The following is a 15,284-nucleotide window of genomic DNA, read 5'->3' on the forward strand; positions in this document are numbered from 1 at the left end:
ATCACAGCTACAGCAAGGCTAATGCTGGTTGGATCTGGGGAAATTAGGTGATTATGTAAAAACAATCAATAATTAAATCCCTATTCTGATGTTACAGTTTGGGGTCATTTGTATATAAAAAAACACAAAACATACAAACATTTTAAGTGTCCCCACCCATCTATGAATAAGGCAGCAAACACGTTCTTAGTTATGACCCAGTGGGGCTCTAAAGGGAAAAGGCATGGTGGGCCATAACTGTTCATAATCTTACCAATGAAACCCCTTTAGTAAAACTAAGCCAGACAGCTGAATACTGTCAGGGACACATCTTCAAATTCTTCTCAAGTCAAGTCTCAGACTAGCTGATCTGCGGAAACCAAAATATTAGTCAAAATCCATCTCAAATAAAATTTATTTTCAAACATACCAACGTGATTTGCTTTCAACAATGTATATGTCTGCTACTCATAAACAGTGAGTAAAACTACACCACAATCCAGCATTTGTGAATGTATGTTAGGCAGTTGTCTAACATACATTTCTTTAAGAATTGGGCACTTTCTTACAGCATATTTAAGGCGTATATGCCAGTTTTGTGTTAGCGTTATTACAAATTGTGGCTGTGGTAGTTATACATTCTGACAATCTTAAACTGGGATTCCTCATTAGCACCAAGTGCTGATTGTCTGACGTCTCAAGTAAGATACACATCTCACCTCCATTTGTCATCATTACACATTCATAAATGTACCAAAATACTATATAATGATATAAATACTGATATATATTTTTTCTTCGAAATAACAAGTAAACCAATGCACATACAAACACTCAAACACATCAATCAAAACTTGTGTAACTTATATACTTCAAATGAAGTGCTGCTTATCTTTCAGCACGATACATTGTAATGATGGCAAAGTGCAAAGACGGCAAAATGAGTAATGCACCAAAAAGCAGCATCTAATAAACATATGCACTGTGTTCATGTGACAAAGCAGCTCCAACATGGCCATGTAGCTATAAAGGGGAAAATGCTTTTCTGTTGACTGAGTTCTGCTTTAAAGCCCCATTGTTTGCACTTGTGTACAAACTGATTTGCTGACTGGATTTAGAAAAGCTTCATACAATATTTGATCAAGACAAAAGGCAACCACACGTAACATTTCTTAAGAAAATACTTCTACTTTTCTTCCATTTATTGATAAAGGCCTCTTATTCAAACTTGAATTTAACTAGAAATTGTTTGATCACCTTGATCATGACAGCTGTCTTATTATGAAGACATTGGCACAACACAGAAGGAAACACCATTGGCTTGAAAAACATGATTGCACAGAGCTACCATCAATTATGTGCTGAATGGCAGGAAATACCAACACTGTTAATCAATGCATGCAACTTCCACAAATGCTGTAGGTAGAGGAGAAGGAGAGTTGGCTGGAACGGACTTGTTCACCATCAAATTTACAGCAGGTTGACCCTGCTACCCTGTTGATTAGGAAGTCATTATGATATTTCCTTTGCCAGCTCAACATTCTCCTTGGTGATCATTCTGGGCTCTCCTTTCTGTGTCAGGTTGTCTCCCTCCATCACGGTCTCGCTGGCAGGCCTGGCTGGCTGCTCCTGCAGTTGCTCCAGTTCTTCCAGTATGTTCTGAACACGACGGACTCCATCCCGTCTTGCCTGTCGTACATCTACACGACCCTCTGGGTCAACCGAGTCCAGTGCTAAAAGCTCTTTGGTCAACAGCTCCTCCAGTAACAAGTATTTCTTATCATTCTTCTTTCCATCAAAACACTTCACCTCCTGCTCCAGTTTAGCAACCCGTCCGACTATCTGCTGTACCTTAGCCAAGCCGGGGTGGACTGGACACTGAGCAGCCTGTTCAGGCGGGACCTCTGGGGGGACAGCTGTCATGTCCTGGGCCTCAGGTTTTGGAGGTATTTGAACTGTGATGTCTGCAGTATGTTGTTGTGGTTGTTCTGGTTTCTGGGGCTGCTGGAACGGTTGCTGCGACTGCTTTAACTGTTCGGGATGCTGAGGCTGTGGATATGTCTGAGGTGGTGTCTGCTGAAACTGTTGAGGTTGCTGATGTGGAGGCTGCTGGAACTGTTGAGGTTGCTGATGTGGAGGCTGCTGGAACTGTTGAGGTTGCTGAGGTGGAGGTTGCTGGAACTGTTGAGGTTGTTGAGGCTTTTGGACGTCTGCTTCTGTGTGCAATGGCTGGGGAGCCTGCGTGTTCTCGGATTTCTGCTGAGTGCTTTGTTGTTCCTGCTCCATTTTCTGGGTTGGGTCTCTTGTGAGGACATGCTGCTGAGCCTTAGAAGTTAAAGACAAGCTGTCACTATCTAGGTCAACACACACTGATGTTAACATCTTTGAGCATTGAGAAAAATCACACGGAAACAAAAATTACCTGTGGCCTTTCTCCCAGCACCTGTGTTATAATAGGTGAATGGCTTCTAATATGAGGTTGGAGGTGAATAGAAGTAGCATCGCGATGCTGAGGCAACAATGTTGGAGAAGCTCTTTCCCGGGGAGGCGGCATTGCTGCAGAGTAGCCAGGCCATTCGTCGGTTTGAAGGCGATGAAAGGGCTGCTGTGGCTCGGAGTAGGGGACGCGCTGAGAGTAGACCGATGGATTTAACTGAGCATGTGTTTGTGTTTGTCCTCCTCCACCCTCATGAATCACCGGGATGGGGATGTAACCTGCTTGAAGACCAGTGCTGCTGGGCCGTGGGGCTTGGTGATGCGGGGCAGTGTAAACCTTGAAAATATATGAAATTGAAACAGTGAAAATTCAGTCTTTGGTCATTTATTTTGCATAGGAATTATAGTCTTGCAGCATGCATACTCAAATCCAACCTCTGTTGTTGGCGAAACAGGTGAGCTGGCCTTCCCAGGCTCAGTGGAGCAGCTTTCTGAATGTCCGTGTAAAGGTGATCTGGGCCTGCAGTGGAGCCCCGGTGTTGGGGAAGGTGTCTGCCGGATATTCTGTGCAGTGGTTGGCTGGATGTAGGAATAACATGGATGCTGTTGCTGCCTTAGGTCTGCACCATCATGGAAGACAGGGATAGGAACATAACCTGGGCGCAGAATGGGGTGCTTCATCTCCCTCACAAAGCTTTTCTGTATCTCCTGGGGGCTCGGTTCTGGTGGTATGTTAGGTCCATTTGCTGACACTTCTCTGACCTGAAACACAGCCAGTAATATAGGGCTATCATTTAAAATGCTAAGTCTTTGGTAATTATATCTTTATAACAATAAATATATAATATATTTTTTTTTTACAAGATCCAGCAACTAAATAAAACTACTCTAAGCACTAAGACTACCTTTAAATAAACATTTAGGTAACCTAGATGTTGGTATCTTTACTTATATATAATAATATATAATAAAGTTATTTGTCATCATCAGTGAGAATAGCCATTTACAGTAAACACTGCAAACTTGGTTGACATTAGGATCCCTAAGCCTAAGGCAATTACTAATAATATCAAATGGTTTGCCAGGTAAATGGTTTATTTTGAGCAATTACAAGTTATGAAAACTGTTGCTAGAGTATTCTGCTTATAGTTAAGTAGTAGTCACTTAATTTAGTAAATCATATACGCATATATTGCTGCAAAAAAAGATTTAGATTTGAATTGAGTAAATCCCAAACTCTGTACAAGTGAGCAAACATACTGAACATTCAACATCAGTTTTCTGAATATGTGCAGCTAAATGTGTTGTGTGCAAAACGTATTACTGACATATTAATGCATACAACCAAATGTTTTTTAGTTGTTGTTTATTTTAAACCTGGAGGTATTTTTAACAGGAAAGTTCTCTCAGTCTTGAGATAACTGCAAAGGTTATAGGTTAAAATGTGACATTTCTACAGGGAGATGCCAAATGTATCACCTATTTGAGTATTTCATAAATTAAATGAACGTCTGATCAACATGGACTAAGCTTATTTCCTGTCAGCTGGGAAATTAGGGTTTGTGTGCTGGGTTTGTGTGTGTTATTCGGCTCCACAATCAGAGTGACATCAGTCACCTGGCTGAATTATTCAGCTCACAATAGTTTGGCACACCCTCTAAACTAACACGTTATTAGCACGTCACCATTACGTCCTACACAGAGATAGAACTGTATTTTGCTCCGCTGTTTGACAAACTTTATGAAGAACGGGTCAGTATTTGTATTATAGTTCCACACACATGAATTATGGTGAATAACTTAATTCTGTCCTTATGTCAGTCATTCGTTGACCACATTTGTTCTGGTCTAATCTTGTGAAGACATAAATAAATAAACATAAATAAACCCCTTTGTATGCATACAACCCTGATACCCACACTGAAAGCATGTCCTTGTGGACCTAATATTGTTGGAAAATAACCACAGGAAAAAGATCAAAAGCATAATATCTCCCTAAATACAACATTGGCACTTTCAACACGCTCCTGGATGTTAGCCAATGAGACCAATCAGGAATAATATCAATTTCCATTAGCCAAGGTAGAAAAAGTACTATTTGTTATTGTTCTCATAGTGTCCCAAGTGAGTGACTAGACACCTGCCAACAGCTATGGAGCAACAGGTCTGGTAGTCCAGCACTCTGTCAATTATTTATCTGAAAAGTGATTAAAGCTCTACATCCAGCCACTAAAAAACAAATACTTAAGCCTACAGAACAAAAACTGCATTTATATGTAAGCCAGTAGCATTTTCGCTCTAAGACAAAAGTTCTGAAGTAGCTGTGGACGACCCTTTGCCCTCTGCCATTTCAGTATGGGACACTGCCAGGCAGCACCATAGCACCAATTTGATCCCCTGACAGCTGTGTCTTTCTAGCAGATTCTTCGGGACACTAACTTTGGACAACAGTGTCTATCCCTGAGACGAAAGATTACCAACTGGCAGCCAGTGAGGTTAACTTCAGCCCACGGGTTTTCTCCGCAGACCTGTATGTTTCCACACCATGTATTTAATACAGATGAACATGAACATGATACTGAAGACCAGTGCTGCTGAATACTGTCACACAGTTAGACTCCACAGGCCAAAGTGAACTGGACCTGGCTCAATCCTTGTAAGGGAAAAAGTTCAATATGAGCTGGACACCGCCGTTTTTCCCCACCATGAAAGAAACGTTTTTAAAATACTGGAAGCTCATCATGGGTAGCCTTTACATGCTGTACGGTGAGTCATCGAATAATAATAGTGTTAGCTTGATCATGGGAACATAACGGGGTTGATCACCCTTTATAATAGGCTTATGAGCTGTCTGTGAGGGGGAGGTAACGGTGCCAAACAAGGCCTACAGTCAACAAGATTAATATAACAGTGATGTAGCACCCCGCTTTTATTTAGCGGCGTACCAAACCACAACACTCTAACCGACGAAGCTCGACACAAAAACAATACTCGTTAACATTGACAAACCAACTTTATGCCGCAGCTCTTTTAGCTACCTTTTTCGTGTCGTGTCGCGGGTCATTCCAGGTTGTCGTGCGGTTATTGTGATCCACAAAGAAGGGCCATCCAGTCTGAGGGTCAATTTTTACTTCCCAACCGAGGGGAAGAGGGTCGTTGTCATTGTTGGCCATTATCACTATCGGAGACTGTGTCTTCATGCCGTTCATGTTGCTGGCTGTTCAGTAGTACTGAAACATTTTATACTGGCGACGGACGCTTTAAAGATTCCTTGAAGTGACGTGGAAAAGTGGGCTGGAAGTTTCTCGAAATAGCCGGGTTAAGGTTGGGGGCGGACAGCGCTGAATACTGACTGTGGCATGGGTTCCCAAACCGGTTGTGTCGCATACCCCCCCAACATGGACACAAAGTAAACCTCTGACCTGCGTTACATTTGTACAACATTTTTTTTTTAATTAGTATTTTCAGGGACAATGCACATGGATCAATATCAATAAATGGGCCAGCGTTAGCTAAAATCAGAATCCGAGTCACTGCCAACAGGTTTTCACTAACACATCCATGGTTTTCACATAGTCTACAAGGAATTTGCTTTAGTTCAGTAGTTGCTTTATTAGTAGACGGGCAAAAACAGGCAATTAATACAAAACAATGTTTTCCTTTCATTTTCACTTCTTAGGATATGTTAAGAAGACAATCAGTACAAATAGCTAAAACATGACAACATACATGCAATCACATTACGGAAGACATAGCACAAGCAGACAGTCAGCACAGAGCGTGACCTGTGCTTCCATGGACCCCAGCTTGAGAACAACTTTTTGTGTATTAGACAAGGGAATCCCAAGCTTTCTCATAACAAAGAATTCCCCAAATAGATGTACTCAGACTCCCACACGATAAATCTTAGTCTGGGTTTTCAAGAATTTGGAACACTATTACGTAACTGCGGGGTGGGATGCAGTGTGGGCACAGTGACACCTTTAATGACAGATCTTCCTTAATCACAGGACTACTCTCATTCTGCCTCATGAGGGAAATACTAGTAAATGTCAAGTAACTCACATCACTTGGCTGGAGACTGTCTGAAATCACTACATGGATTTTGAGAGACGCAGAGATTGCAGTTGAAGATGACTGCTGTGTTTTTTTTTACACCTGAAGGTAGTGAGCAGATTGTCAAAAACAAAACCTGCATTACAGCCTTTGGAGCCAATTCCTGTAAGTGGGTGTTTGTATGTGTTAACAGCATAGACATTCTCGTTCAGAATCGCCTCCACAGAGGAGTTTGTTAATAAGTCAGATCCATAAACATTTTTCAATAGAAATATTATGGGGATTTGTTTTTATTCTATTGTAGGTGATACAAATGAAACATAAGTAGCCAGATTAACACAGTAAGTGTAGCCCCTCTCTTGAATCCCACATTTTTTATTGTAATTTTCTTGCTAGTAGTTTACTTTTTTTAGTAAGACCTACATGGTTCATTTGTATTTGCCACGATAATTGATGCCTTTAGCTAGTGGACTCATTAATGCAGTGATAAATCACATTGACAAATGATTATCAGGTTCTTCATTTAGTGATGATGTTGATGTTTCCAGAATATCTCATGACATGTTTCCAGAATATTTGCATGCTAGGACAAAGGGACATCTGTGACTTTTGCAACCCTATCAACCAGAATTGAATGTATCAGGTAACCACCCACCATCCTTCCAGCCGTTACCCATCTCTGAGGGTTAGGTAGTGGTCAAGAAGTGTTTCTAATGGGGTGAAGACATCAGTGTTGCTCAGCACAAATTGGAACATTTGCACCTAATCATTGATAGGAATAGTGACTAAAGAGAAACTCTGTATTTTTTGATGGGAATTCAATAATTTCATGTCCCAGGAGAAGGGAGAAAACTTTGCCTACTTGTTGGCCCTTTAATAAACATACTTCAAAATAAAAGCACTTGCCAAAAACGCATTAGAGTGTGAAAATTCCATAGACAGTTGGAAAAGTTCTTGTCTTTGGCGTCCCCTAGTGATAGTGTCAAAAAAAGCCATATGAGAGACAGTAAATCATGTTTCCTTGCCATACTCCCAGAGGTATCACAGCAATTTATTTTTTAAGATAAACGTATTATAAATGTTTGTTTATGTGTAAATGGACAACCTGTTTTGTAATGCAGAATAGAATAATCACTTTTTATAAACGCAGATTAGCTCATGTTCTTAATTTGATCTATTGACCTTTTGATACATTAGTACTCAATATAATGTTTTATTTAGTTAGAGTAACACTTCTAGAAGACATAATTTGTTAATCAAAATGTGAATGCGTTATTCAAAACGTGGGATCACACTGGAAATCTTCACGCGGGCAAGGTCTCTGTGGTTTGAGACACCACCATTAACCGTCGGAATTAGGTGATTAAAACAAGCGCATGCTCGCATTCCACTTCAAAATAAAGGTCTCTTAAGCAAATTACCTCCAGAGGTTGTCTAATGTTGTACATTAAATATTGGATGGTCACTGACTTTTGCAGTTATTAATTAACTAATCATCTCCAGAAACATCAACTATATCTAAAAAAAAAAAAAAAGTAACGTTTCCAATGTTGAAACTGTAAAAATGGTGGCCTTTCGTCTCTGGTTACCTCACCCTTACCTCGCCGGGTATCTTAACAAACACGCACCCACACACCCACGCTCGCCTCGCTCTCTGGATTCCCAGCGTGACGTATACCATATACCCGGTTAGCTAGCTTCTAAGCTAGTTAGCTAGCTAGCAGTAACTAACGTTAGTTAGCTACTAGCTAACAACGTACACTGGAGTCGGTCAACGTTAACTGTCGCATTCTGCTATGGACGACGAAAGCTATCCCAAAACATTGTAAGTAATGTTGATGGTGTCTAATAGCGATAGGTAGCTGACGTTAGCTAACTTAGCTATCCGTTGGCTAAATTGGCTAGCTAGCTAACGTTAACGTTACCCGCTGTCTACACTAAACTGGTGAATACCGTCAGACAACATAGCCTTATATTTAATACTTTACTAACGTCAGATCAGTAAACATATGGTTAAATACTAAATAACACGTATTTATCACGTTTGTGTAACGTTAAAAGCGGTACTAACGTGGGGCCAGCTAACGAAAATAACGTCACATTAGGAACGTATACTCACAAGTATCACAATCTGTGCCACCTTATCGTTACCAGGAGTAACGTTAACTGTTTACATGTTTCACTAAATGAACCCCTCTTTTCCCTGCAGGTATGTGGGGAACCTCTCCAGGGATGTAACAGAAATTTTGATTCTGCAACTCTTCACCCAGATCGGGCCTTGTAAAAGTTGTAAAATGATCACAGAGGTAAATAGCCAAGCTTGTATGTCTTTTCATTCTCTTTTTATGCCCCCTGCCCTGCTATTCACATCTAGCTCGTCACCACATCCAACTTTTCACCTACTAGTTATGAACAACTTTGACTTAAACCAACGTATAAAGAATGAGAGTCACGATTCTCCAAATCCTCGATTTGATTACATTTTCGATTCTAAGGTCATGGTTTGATTATCGATTTTTATATTTACCTTTTTTAAAGCACAGGTTGCTATGCCATTTTTTGATGCAATAAAACATCTGACCTTTGTTTGCAATGTACCACACTACATTGTAAAATAACATTTATTTATCAATCATTTATTAATAACAAAATGTAAAAATAACTTATATCGTCAGTCAACTGGAAGCTTAAGCAAAATAACCTGCCATCTTTTGTAAATGCAGTCTTCTACACAGAAGATGACATTCAAGTTCACGACAAAACAATAAAACAGCCATGTCAATAGTCCTTTCTGAACAGTTAAGTGTCAACAAACTATTTTCGAACAGTTGAACATAAACTACACAGATAACTGCCATGTTAGTCGTGCTTCCAGTGAAGGAATATGGTACACACACATAACAGAGCTTGCGAGCTGTGTTTTTTTTGGCAACAACGCAAACATTGTCAACATAAATCATTGGCAATCCAAAATACTTCCACACCGGCGACTTTGGTGACCACCTCCAACTTTTCACCTACTAGTTATGAACAACTTTGACTTAAACCAATATAGGGTTTTCAGTTGTGGTCCTCAATTGTTGGATTAACGGAAATAGACAGAGCTGCAGTTACATCACAGTTGTCTACAATGCAGTGTAACCAACCTTTAACGCTTGTGTTTGACCTGGTCTCTTGCAGCATACAAGCAATGATCCCTATTGCTTTGTGGAGTTCTTTGAACACAGAGATGCTGCTGCGGCCCTTGCAGCCATGAACGGGAGGAAGATATTAGGAAAGGTAGGAAAATTTGTCTAGTTCAAAATTAAAAGCAAGATTAGGCAGCTCAACTGTTTCAGAATTCCCTTGTGATCCTTGTTAGTTGTGTAGAAAAATATCTGTTTCTTAGGATTTCATGCTCACTCTTTCAGGAAGTCAAAGTTAACTGGGCCACCACTCCAAGTAGCCAGAAGAAAGACACATCCAGTAAGTTTTCACCTATTGGTTTTCTAATCTGCTGAAATCGAAGTTTACCAGTGAATGGTAAATGGTTTTTACCCTTTTGTTTGTCTTTTGTTTCCTTCTAGATCACTTCCATGTTTTTGTGGGCGATTTGAGCCCTGAGATCACCACCGAAGATGTCAAGGCTGCATTTGCACCTTTTGGGAAAATCTCGTAAGTTTTTACTTTTTTCTTTTTTTTCTTCTTTTTTTTTAATGCTACAATGCAAGCATATTGATTTCTCCAAAGTTGGGCAATATTGGCATACTTCATAATAGTCTTCTGTAAACTTATGCTCTGAAACAACTGTCTATGACCATGTTTACATGCAAACAATATGGGTAAATTAAGTAAAAAAAAACATCTATTGGTCCACAAGGACTGACATCCTAAAGGTTTTTGTTTCTTCTCAACAGTTTACGAGCTACGTCTGATCTCAGATAAATTTGTAGTTTTGGGATAAAAACAATGGTTTGATTTCCTATGAAATAATGGGACATCCTGGTGTCCAAGGGGTTAAGCGGTAGACCATGAATGGCAACGTCCTCCCTTTCTTACATGTGTGTCCCTCTCTCTTTCTCTCTTCTCATTTCCCGTTAGCTTTTCACTGATGGATATCTAGTAAAGGCATACTGTGCCTCACCCGAAATTTAAAAATAAATACATTCAAGTAAAATTGACCAAAGAGCACATAAGAATGAATATTGAGAAACAGAAACTGTAAAGGGGAAACAAAAACTTGCATTACATAATGAGGCCTAGACTAATTGAGCTGATAGAGCATCTGTAGATTAATGTCACTTAAACTTTTAATTATCTAGCACTGCAATTCTCTCACTGTTTGAGAGAATGAATGATCATGTAGACAGACTGATAGATGAGCAAGTTTTGGTAAATTTATGCTTTTACTCTGAATATATATACTGGGAAAAGTCTAACACACAGAGAGAAAACCCATGTCAACAGAGATTACTAATGTTCAGGAGAACCAATTCAATTTTGCTTCATCTTGATATCATTTTTGTCAACTTTGTACTGTGTAAAGGACACTACATTGTAAACATAGTTAATGAGGGCCCACATCATTTTAAGTATTTCAGGAAAGTATATCTCAGAATGACCTGAACCTCTTACCATTAAATGTATTGCTTTGTTTAACAACAACACTCTTACCAGATTGGAACATCCTTATTTAAGATATTCATGACCAACACAGTTCCTGTAAGTTGTTAAGAGCTTTATTGCAGTTACTTACTTGTAGTCTGTGTATTGTGTCTCTGCTTTTATGACTGAAGTGTCAGCTTTTAGCCTACTCTTGCTTTTCATAGTATATTTAGGGTGTGGTAAGTAAACTGTATGTCAGCAACATGTAACCTGAACAGCTTTTAGTTGTGGGTCTCAATGAAGTAATAGCACTTTGGTTATTTTACAGAAATGCTCATAGGATTGGACAGGAGCTTGAAGGCTAACAGCAAAGGAACTGTGCACTCTGGAGACTCAGATGTAGTTTTTTTTCTCTATTTATTCCATTCTTTCCATATGTCTTTATTTGTAGATGCTATGTATTAACATGCTCTAGCTTAGATTAACATAATCCAATACTCAATGCATTCTTCTAAATCTTTGTTTAAATTGTCTCATTTTGATTTGCATAGTGTTGTTTGTAGTGCAATGGTCCTCTTCCAAAATTTCTGAAAATGTCAATTTCTCAAAATTTGCAGCTCTCCATACTCCATATTGGTGGTAAAGAATTGACCAGGAAAAATAAAGAAATCTGTTAACAGGCCATGTATGCCGTTTAATTCCTTTTTTCTCTTTTGATATTTTCTATATATTTCGTACTTGTAGCACGAGCACCAGCAGCAGATTTTAAGAATGCATGGCAATCCGTATAATCTGTTCCTTTTCGGGAATTCAAATCAATAGCCTTCTGTTGAGAAAATTGAACAAAAAGTGGTGCTCTAGTCGCAACCATCCATTAATACATATAAAATGATTTAAAAACAATACTGTAGGCTGCATGTTTTTGTACTTGTTTTTGTTTTTTTGTCTCAAGTGTTGCTTTGTAGTTATGTGACGAGTCAGTGCTCAGCACAAGGCCGTGATAGCTAATGTAAATTACATTAATGTAGGACAGAGTGGAGGATTCACAGTTCAGTGTGTTTTGCGTGGTTCCTTTTAGTTTGAAGCATTTCGACTGGAAAGTGCACTGAAGTTGTTTTCACGTTTCCTTCTAGGGATGCCCGTGTTGTGAAGGACATGACGACAGGCAAATCAAAGGGGTATGGATTTGTGTCCTTCTACAACAAACTGGTAAGGCTCCAGTGCAAGAACACAGACTGAAGGTTATTTCTATTTTCTGTTTATTATCCTACTTTAATGCATCATATAAAATCTAATTAATCTTAGTTGGAACCATTGTCACAACAACTTAAATCATCTATCATAACATAGTTTCTCATTAACCATTACCAGTATCAATATTACTTAGATTTAAAAAAAAAAAGAAGACAAAAAAGAACAACAACAAAAAAACAGAAAAAAGTATGTTCTGAGAACTGATTATAGTCACCAATAAACGTCACAGATTCATCAAATCAAGAAGGGTAACTGTGTTTCATCTGGATTTATAGGATGCAGAGAATGCCATCATTAACATGGGGGGACAATGGCTGGGAGGGCGCCAAATCAGGACCAACTGGGCAACACGTAAACCACCTGCTCCAAAGAGTACCCAGGACAGTAAGTTTAAAAGTCCCTGAACACACACACACACTGGGGATTTCACTTACCAGGCAGGGCAATTTCAGTCTGCCTGAACCGTCAGGATTGTTCGGGAGGGTGCAGACTGGGTTTGATTGACGTTCTCCTCCCTCACCTGTTAGTTGTTGCACCTGCCAAATGGCACCTTTATCACTCTTATTGGTGCATCTTATGGCGTTTTTCCATTACAAGGTACCTGCTTGACTTGCCTTGACTCTACTCGCCTTTTTTGGTTTTCCGTTATGAAAAAAAGTCCCTGGTACCTGCCAACAGGTACTTCTTTTTAGTATCAACTCAGTCGAGGTTCCAAGCGAGCTGAGGCAATACCAAAAGGTGACGTGAAAGCCTGCAGACTACTGATTGGTTGGAGAGAATCTTCATTATTCACTGCGTCATCATTGCTTGCAACAGGCGGGAGGTCCTGAACAAACGCGCCATTTTAAAATAGTTTAGCCTGCAGTGTTTGGTTTTTTTTGCTGCCTCCAGCTTCTTTTGAAACTAAATGTGGCTTCTGGCAAACAGACACATGCCGAGGATCAAACACAACACACCTTCGATGTACTGTGTGTGTGTTGTGTTAGGTCACGGCAGTTTCCTGCCACGCTCGCCTAACGTAGGGACATCCCTTCACAAATGTTGTTTTTGTTTTAGATGGCTCAAAGCAGCTGAGGTTCGATGACGTAGTGGCTCAGTCCAGTCCACAGAACTGTACCGTGTACTGTGGAGGGATCCAGTTAGGACTATCAGGTAAGTGTCATGTTCTCTAAAGATGCATTGTCACAGCCCTTGTCACACTATAGTAGTTGTCTTATTACTTATTATTCACTTTCCTCAAATAGCCTAACCACGTAAACCTTTTTTCCTTTCAGAACACCTAATGCGACAGACCTTCTCACCGTTTGGTCAAATAATGGAAATCCGAGTTTTCCCAGAGAAAGGATACTCTTTCATCAGGTAGTGCCTCCGTCCATTGCAGCATTTGGCCTCTAGATGTCAACAAAATCAAACTGCATGACTCGATGACAGGCCAGTCAGCACCCGCAGTAGTGTCAGTGGCCCTTTCTGTTATGTTTGTCTTCACCTCAACACAGTTAGCTCAAAGCTTTACTACTGTGTATTTTCTGAATTGCTTGCTTGCTGCTAAGCTGCTGTCTTCCTTTTTAAGGTTTTCCTCCCATGACAGTGCGGCCCATGCCATTGTTTCAGTAAATGGCACAGCCGTTGAAGGACACATAGTGAAGTGCTTCTGGGGCAAAGAATCTCCTGACATGGCAAAGAAGCCACAGCAGGTATGGAAACATCACTACTAAGGAAACTGATAAGATTAAAACGTATTTATTTTCATGGGCATTTTTTATGACTCAATTAGATATGACAGTAGAAGGATGACAGGAAATGTGCTAAGTGATAGGAAGAATGACATGCAACAAGACATGTTTTCACCTTTTTCCTCTCTGTTGGCACAATTCAGGTTGAGTACAGTCAATGGGGCCAGTGGAACCAAGTCTATGGGAATCCGCAGCAGCAGCAACAGCAGCAACAACAACAACAACAACAACAGCAACAACAGCAGCAGCAGCAGCAGCAGCAGCAGCAGCAGTATGGGCAGTATGTGACCAATGGGTGGCAAGTTCCCTCCTATAGCATGTATGGCCAGACGTGGAACCAGCAAGGATTTGGAGTAGAGTGAGTTTTACAAGAATGTCTTGAATGGAATTCATACAGGACATAAACCTTTTGTATGACTATATTGTCACAGGCCAGAAGACTCCATCTGCCTCTAAATGGTGATGGATGGTGCCTCGGCCACACTCTACATTTTTTTTTAAGATAAAAAAGGACATTCCATTTATTTATTTTACAACATGGCTGATCTTTGTATGCAGTGACGACAGTCCTACTAACTGGGTATTTGTGCCATCTTTGCAGGCAGTCCCAGTCAACAGCCTGGGTGGAAGGCTTTGGATCTCAGTCAGCCCAGGCTGCAGCCCCACCCGGTCCCGTCATGTCCAACATGGCCAACTTCAGCATGGCTGGCTACCAAACGCAGTGAGCTAGCACTAACCTAAGTGTAGTACCATGAGGGTTTGGTCAACCCTTTTAGACCACACAGCACTCTTCACTCTTTCACCTGGACTGCTGCTGTGGTAGAAGAAGGGCAGGGGCCATATTCAAAAAGCCTTTGTAGCTAATAATTGCTTCTAAACAACCATTTCAACAATTATGTTTTAAATGACTGTGTCCATTTCACTCAGAACTTTTAAAAAGCTTATTTGATGATAATTTAGTTTGGTTATGGAAAAGTGTGCTTATGCATCTGTCAATAAAGCCAAACAACTGTCTTTGTCTAAGTAGATGTTAAATGACACGCCAACTTTTTGAATGTTTGGTCCCATGGAAACCATACCTAGTATATGACAAAGAGGATTTACAGCTATCTAAACAGAGACCATTTCATGCCTCATATCATACACTGAATAAGTTGAACAATGGGCCAAACCAAGTCCTTCAGAAACTAAATGTTATATTCAATATTCAAAACATGAGCAAAAATGTATCCGACAGAAACA

General features: G+C 40.1%; 2 protein-coding genes across 13 annotated transcripts; one reads left to right on the forward strand and one right to left on the reverse strand.

Annotated features, from left to right (window-relative positions):
- Positions 1-376: 376 nt before the first annotated feature.
- Positions 377-5,712, reverse strand: bag3 (BCL2 associated athanogene 3). Its single transcript, XM_032509938.1, has 4 exons — positions 5,454-5,712; positions 2,851-3,177; positions 2,402-2,752; positions 377-2,304 (listed from the first exon to the last, which is right to left on the reverse strand). Exons 1-4 carry the CDS (start codon positions 5,622-5,624, stop codon positions 1,492-1,494), a joined length of 1,662 nt encoding a protein of 553 aa, XP_032365829.1. The 5' UTR covers positions 5,625-5,712; the 3' UTR covers positions 377-1,491.
- A 2,183-nt stretch (positions 5,713-7,895) lies between these two features.
- tial1 (TIA1 cytotoxic granule-associated RNA binding protein-like 1) lies at positions 7,896-15,010 on the forward strand. 12 transcript variants are annotated; one of them, XR_004330573.1, is made up of 13 exons: positions 7,899-8,296; positions 8,681-8,777; positions 9,652-9,750; positions 9,882-9,936; positions 10,038-10,125; positions 12,189-12,264; positions 12,585-12,693; positions 13,366-13,461; positions 13,584-13,668; positions 13,880-14,003; positions 14,186-14,235; positions 14,285-14,400; positions 14,644-15,010. XR_004330573.1 is itself a non-coding variant. In XM_032509922.1 (13 exons), exons 1-13 carry the CDS (start codon positions 8,268-8,270, stop codon positions 14,765-14,767), a joined length of 1,158 nt encoding a protein of 385 aa, XP_032365813.1. In that variant the 5' UTR covers positions 7,899-8,267; the 3' UTR covers positions 14,768-15,010. The 12 variants fall into 12 exon arrangements, 9 of the variants coding, with proteins under 9 accessions (XP_032365813.1, XP_032365814.1, XP_032365815.1 ...); XR_004330574.1 differs by having other exon boundaries at positions 14,288-14,400; XM_032509922.1 differs by having other exon boundaries at positions 14,186-14,242; positions 14,282-14,400.
- The last annotated feature ends 274 nt before the right edge of the window (positions 15,011-15,284 follow it).

This window comes from Etheostoma spectabile, unplaced genomic scaffold, assembly GCF_008692095.1.
Source record: "Etheostoma spectabile isolate EspeVRDwgs_2016 unplaced genomic scaffold, UIUC_Espe_1.0 scaffold00019044, whole genome shotgun sequence".
NCBI classification, from domain to species: domain Eukaryota; kingdom Metazoa; phylum Chordata; class Actinopteri; order Perciformes; family Percidae; genus Etheostoma; species Etheostoma spectabile.

What these genes read in the sequence shown, in the direction of transcription:
- bag3 (XM_032509938.1), bottom strand. Translation starts at nt 5,624, where the DNA reads ATGAACGGCATGAAGACACAGTCTCCGATAGTGATAATGGCCAACAAT. An exon ending in CTGTTTCGCCAACAACAGAG is followed by an intron (nt 2,753 to 2,850) that starts GTTGGATTTGAG and finishes TATATTTTCAAG; the next exon opens with GTTTACACTGCCCCGCATCA. An exon ending in TGCTGGGAGAAAGGCCACAG is followed by an intron (nt 2,305 to 2,401) that starts GTAATTTTTGTT and finishes TTAACTTCTAAG; the next exon opens with GCTCAGCAGCATGTCCTCAC.
- tial1 (XM_032509921.1), top strand. Translation starts at nt 8,268, where the DNA reads ATGGACGACGAAAGCTATCCCAAAACATT. An exon ending in GATCCAGTTAGGACTATCAG is followed by an intron (nt 13,462 to 13,583) that starts GTAAGTGTCATG and finishes TTTTCCTTTCAG; the next exon opens with AACACCTAATGCGACAGACC. An exon ending in AAAGGATACTCTTTCATCAG is followed by an intron (nt 13,669 to 13,879) that starts GTAGTGCCTCCG and finishes TTCCTTTTTAAG; the next exon opens with GTTTTCCTCCCATGACAGTG.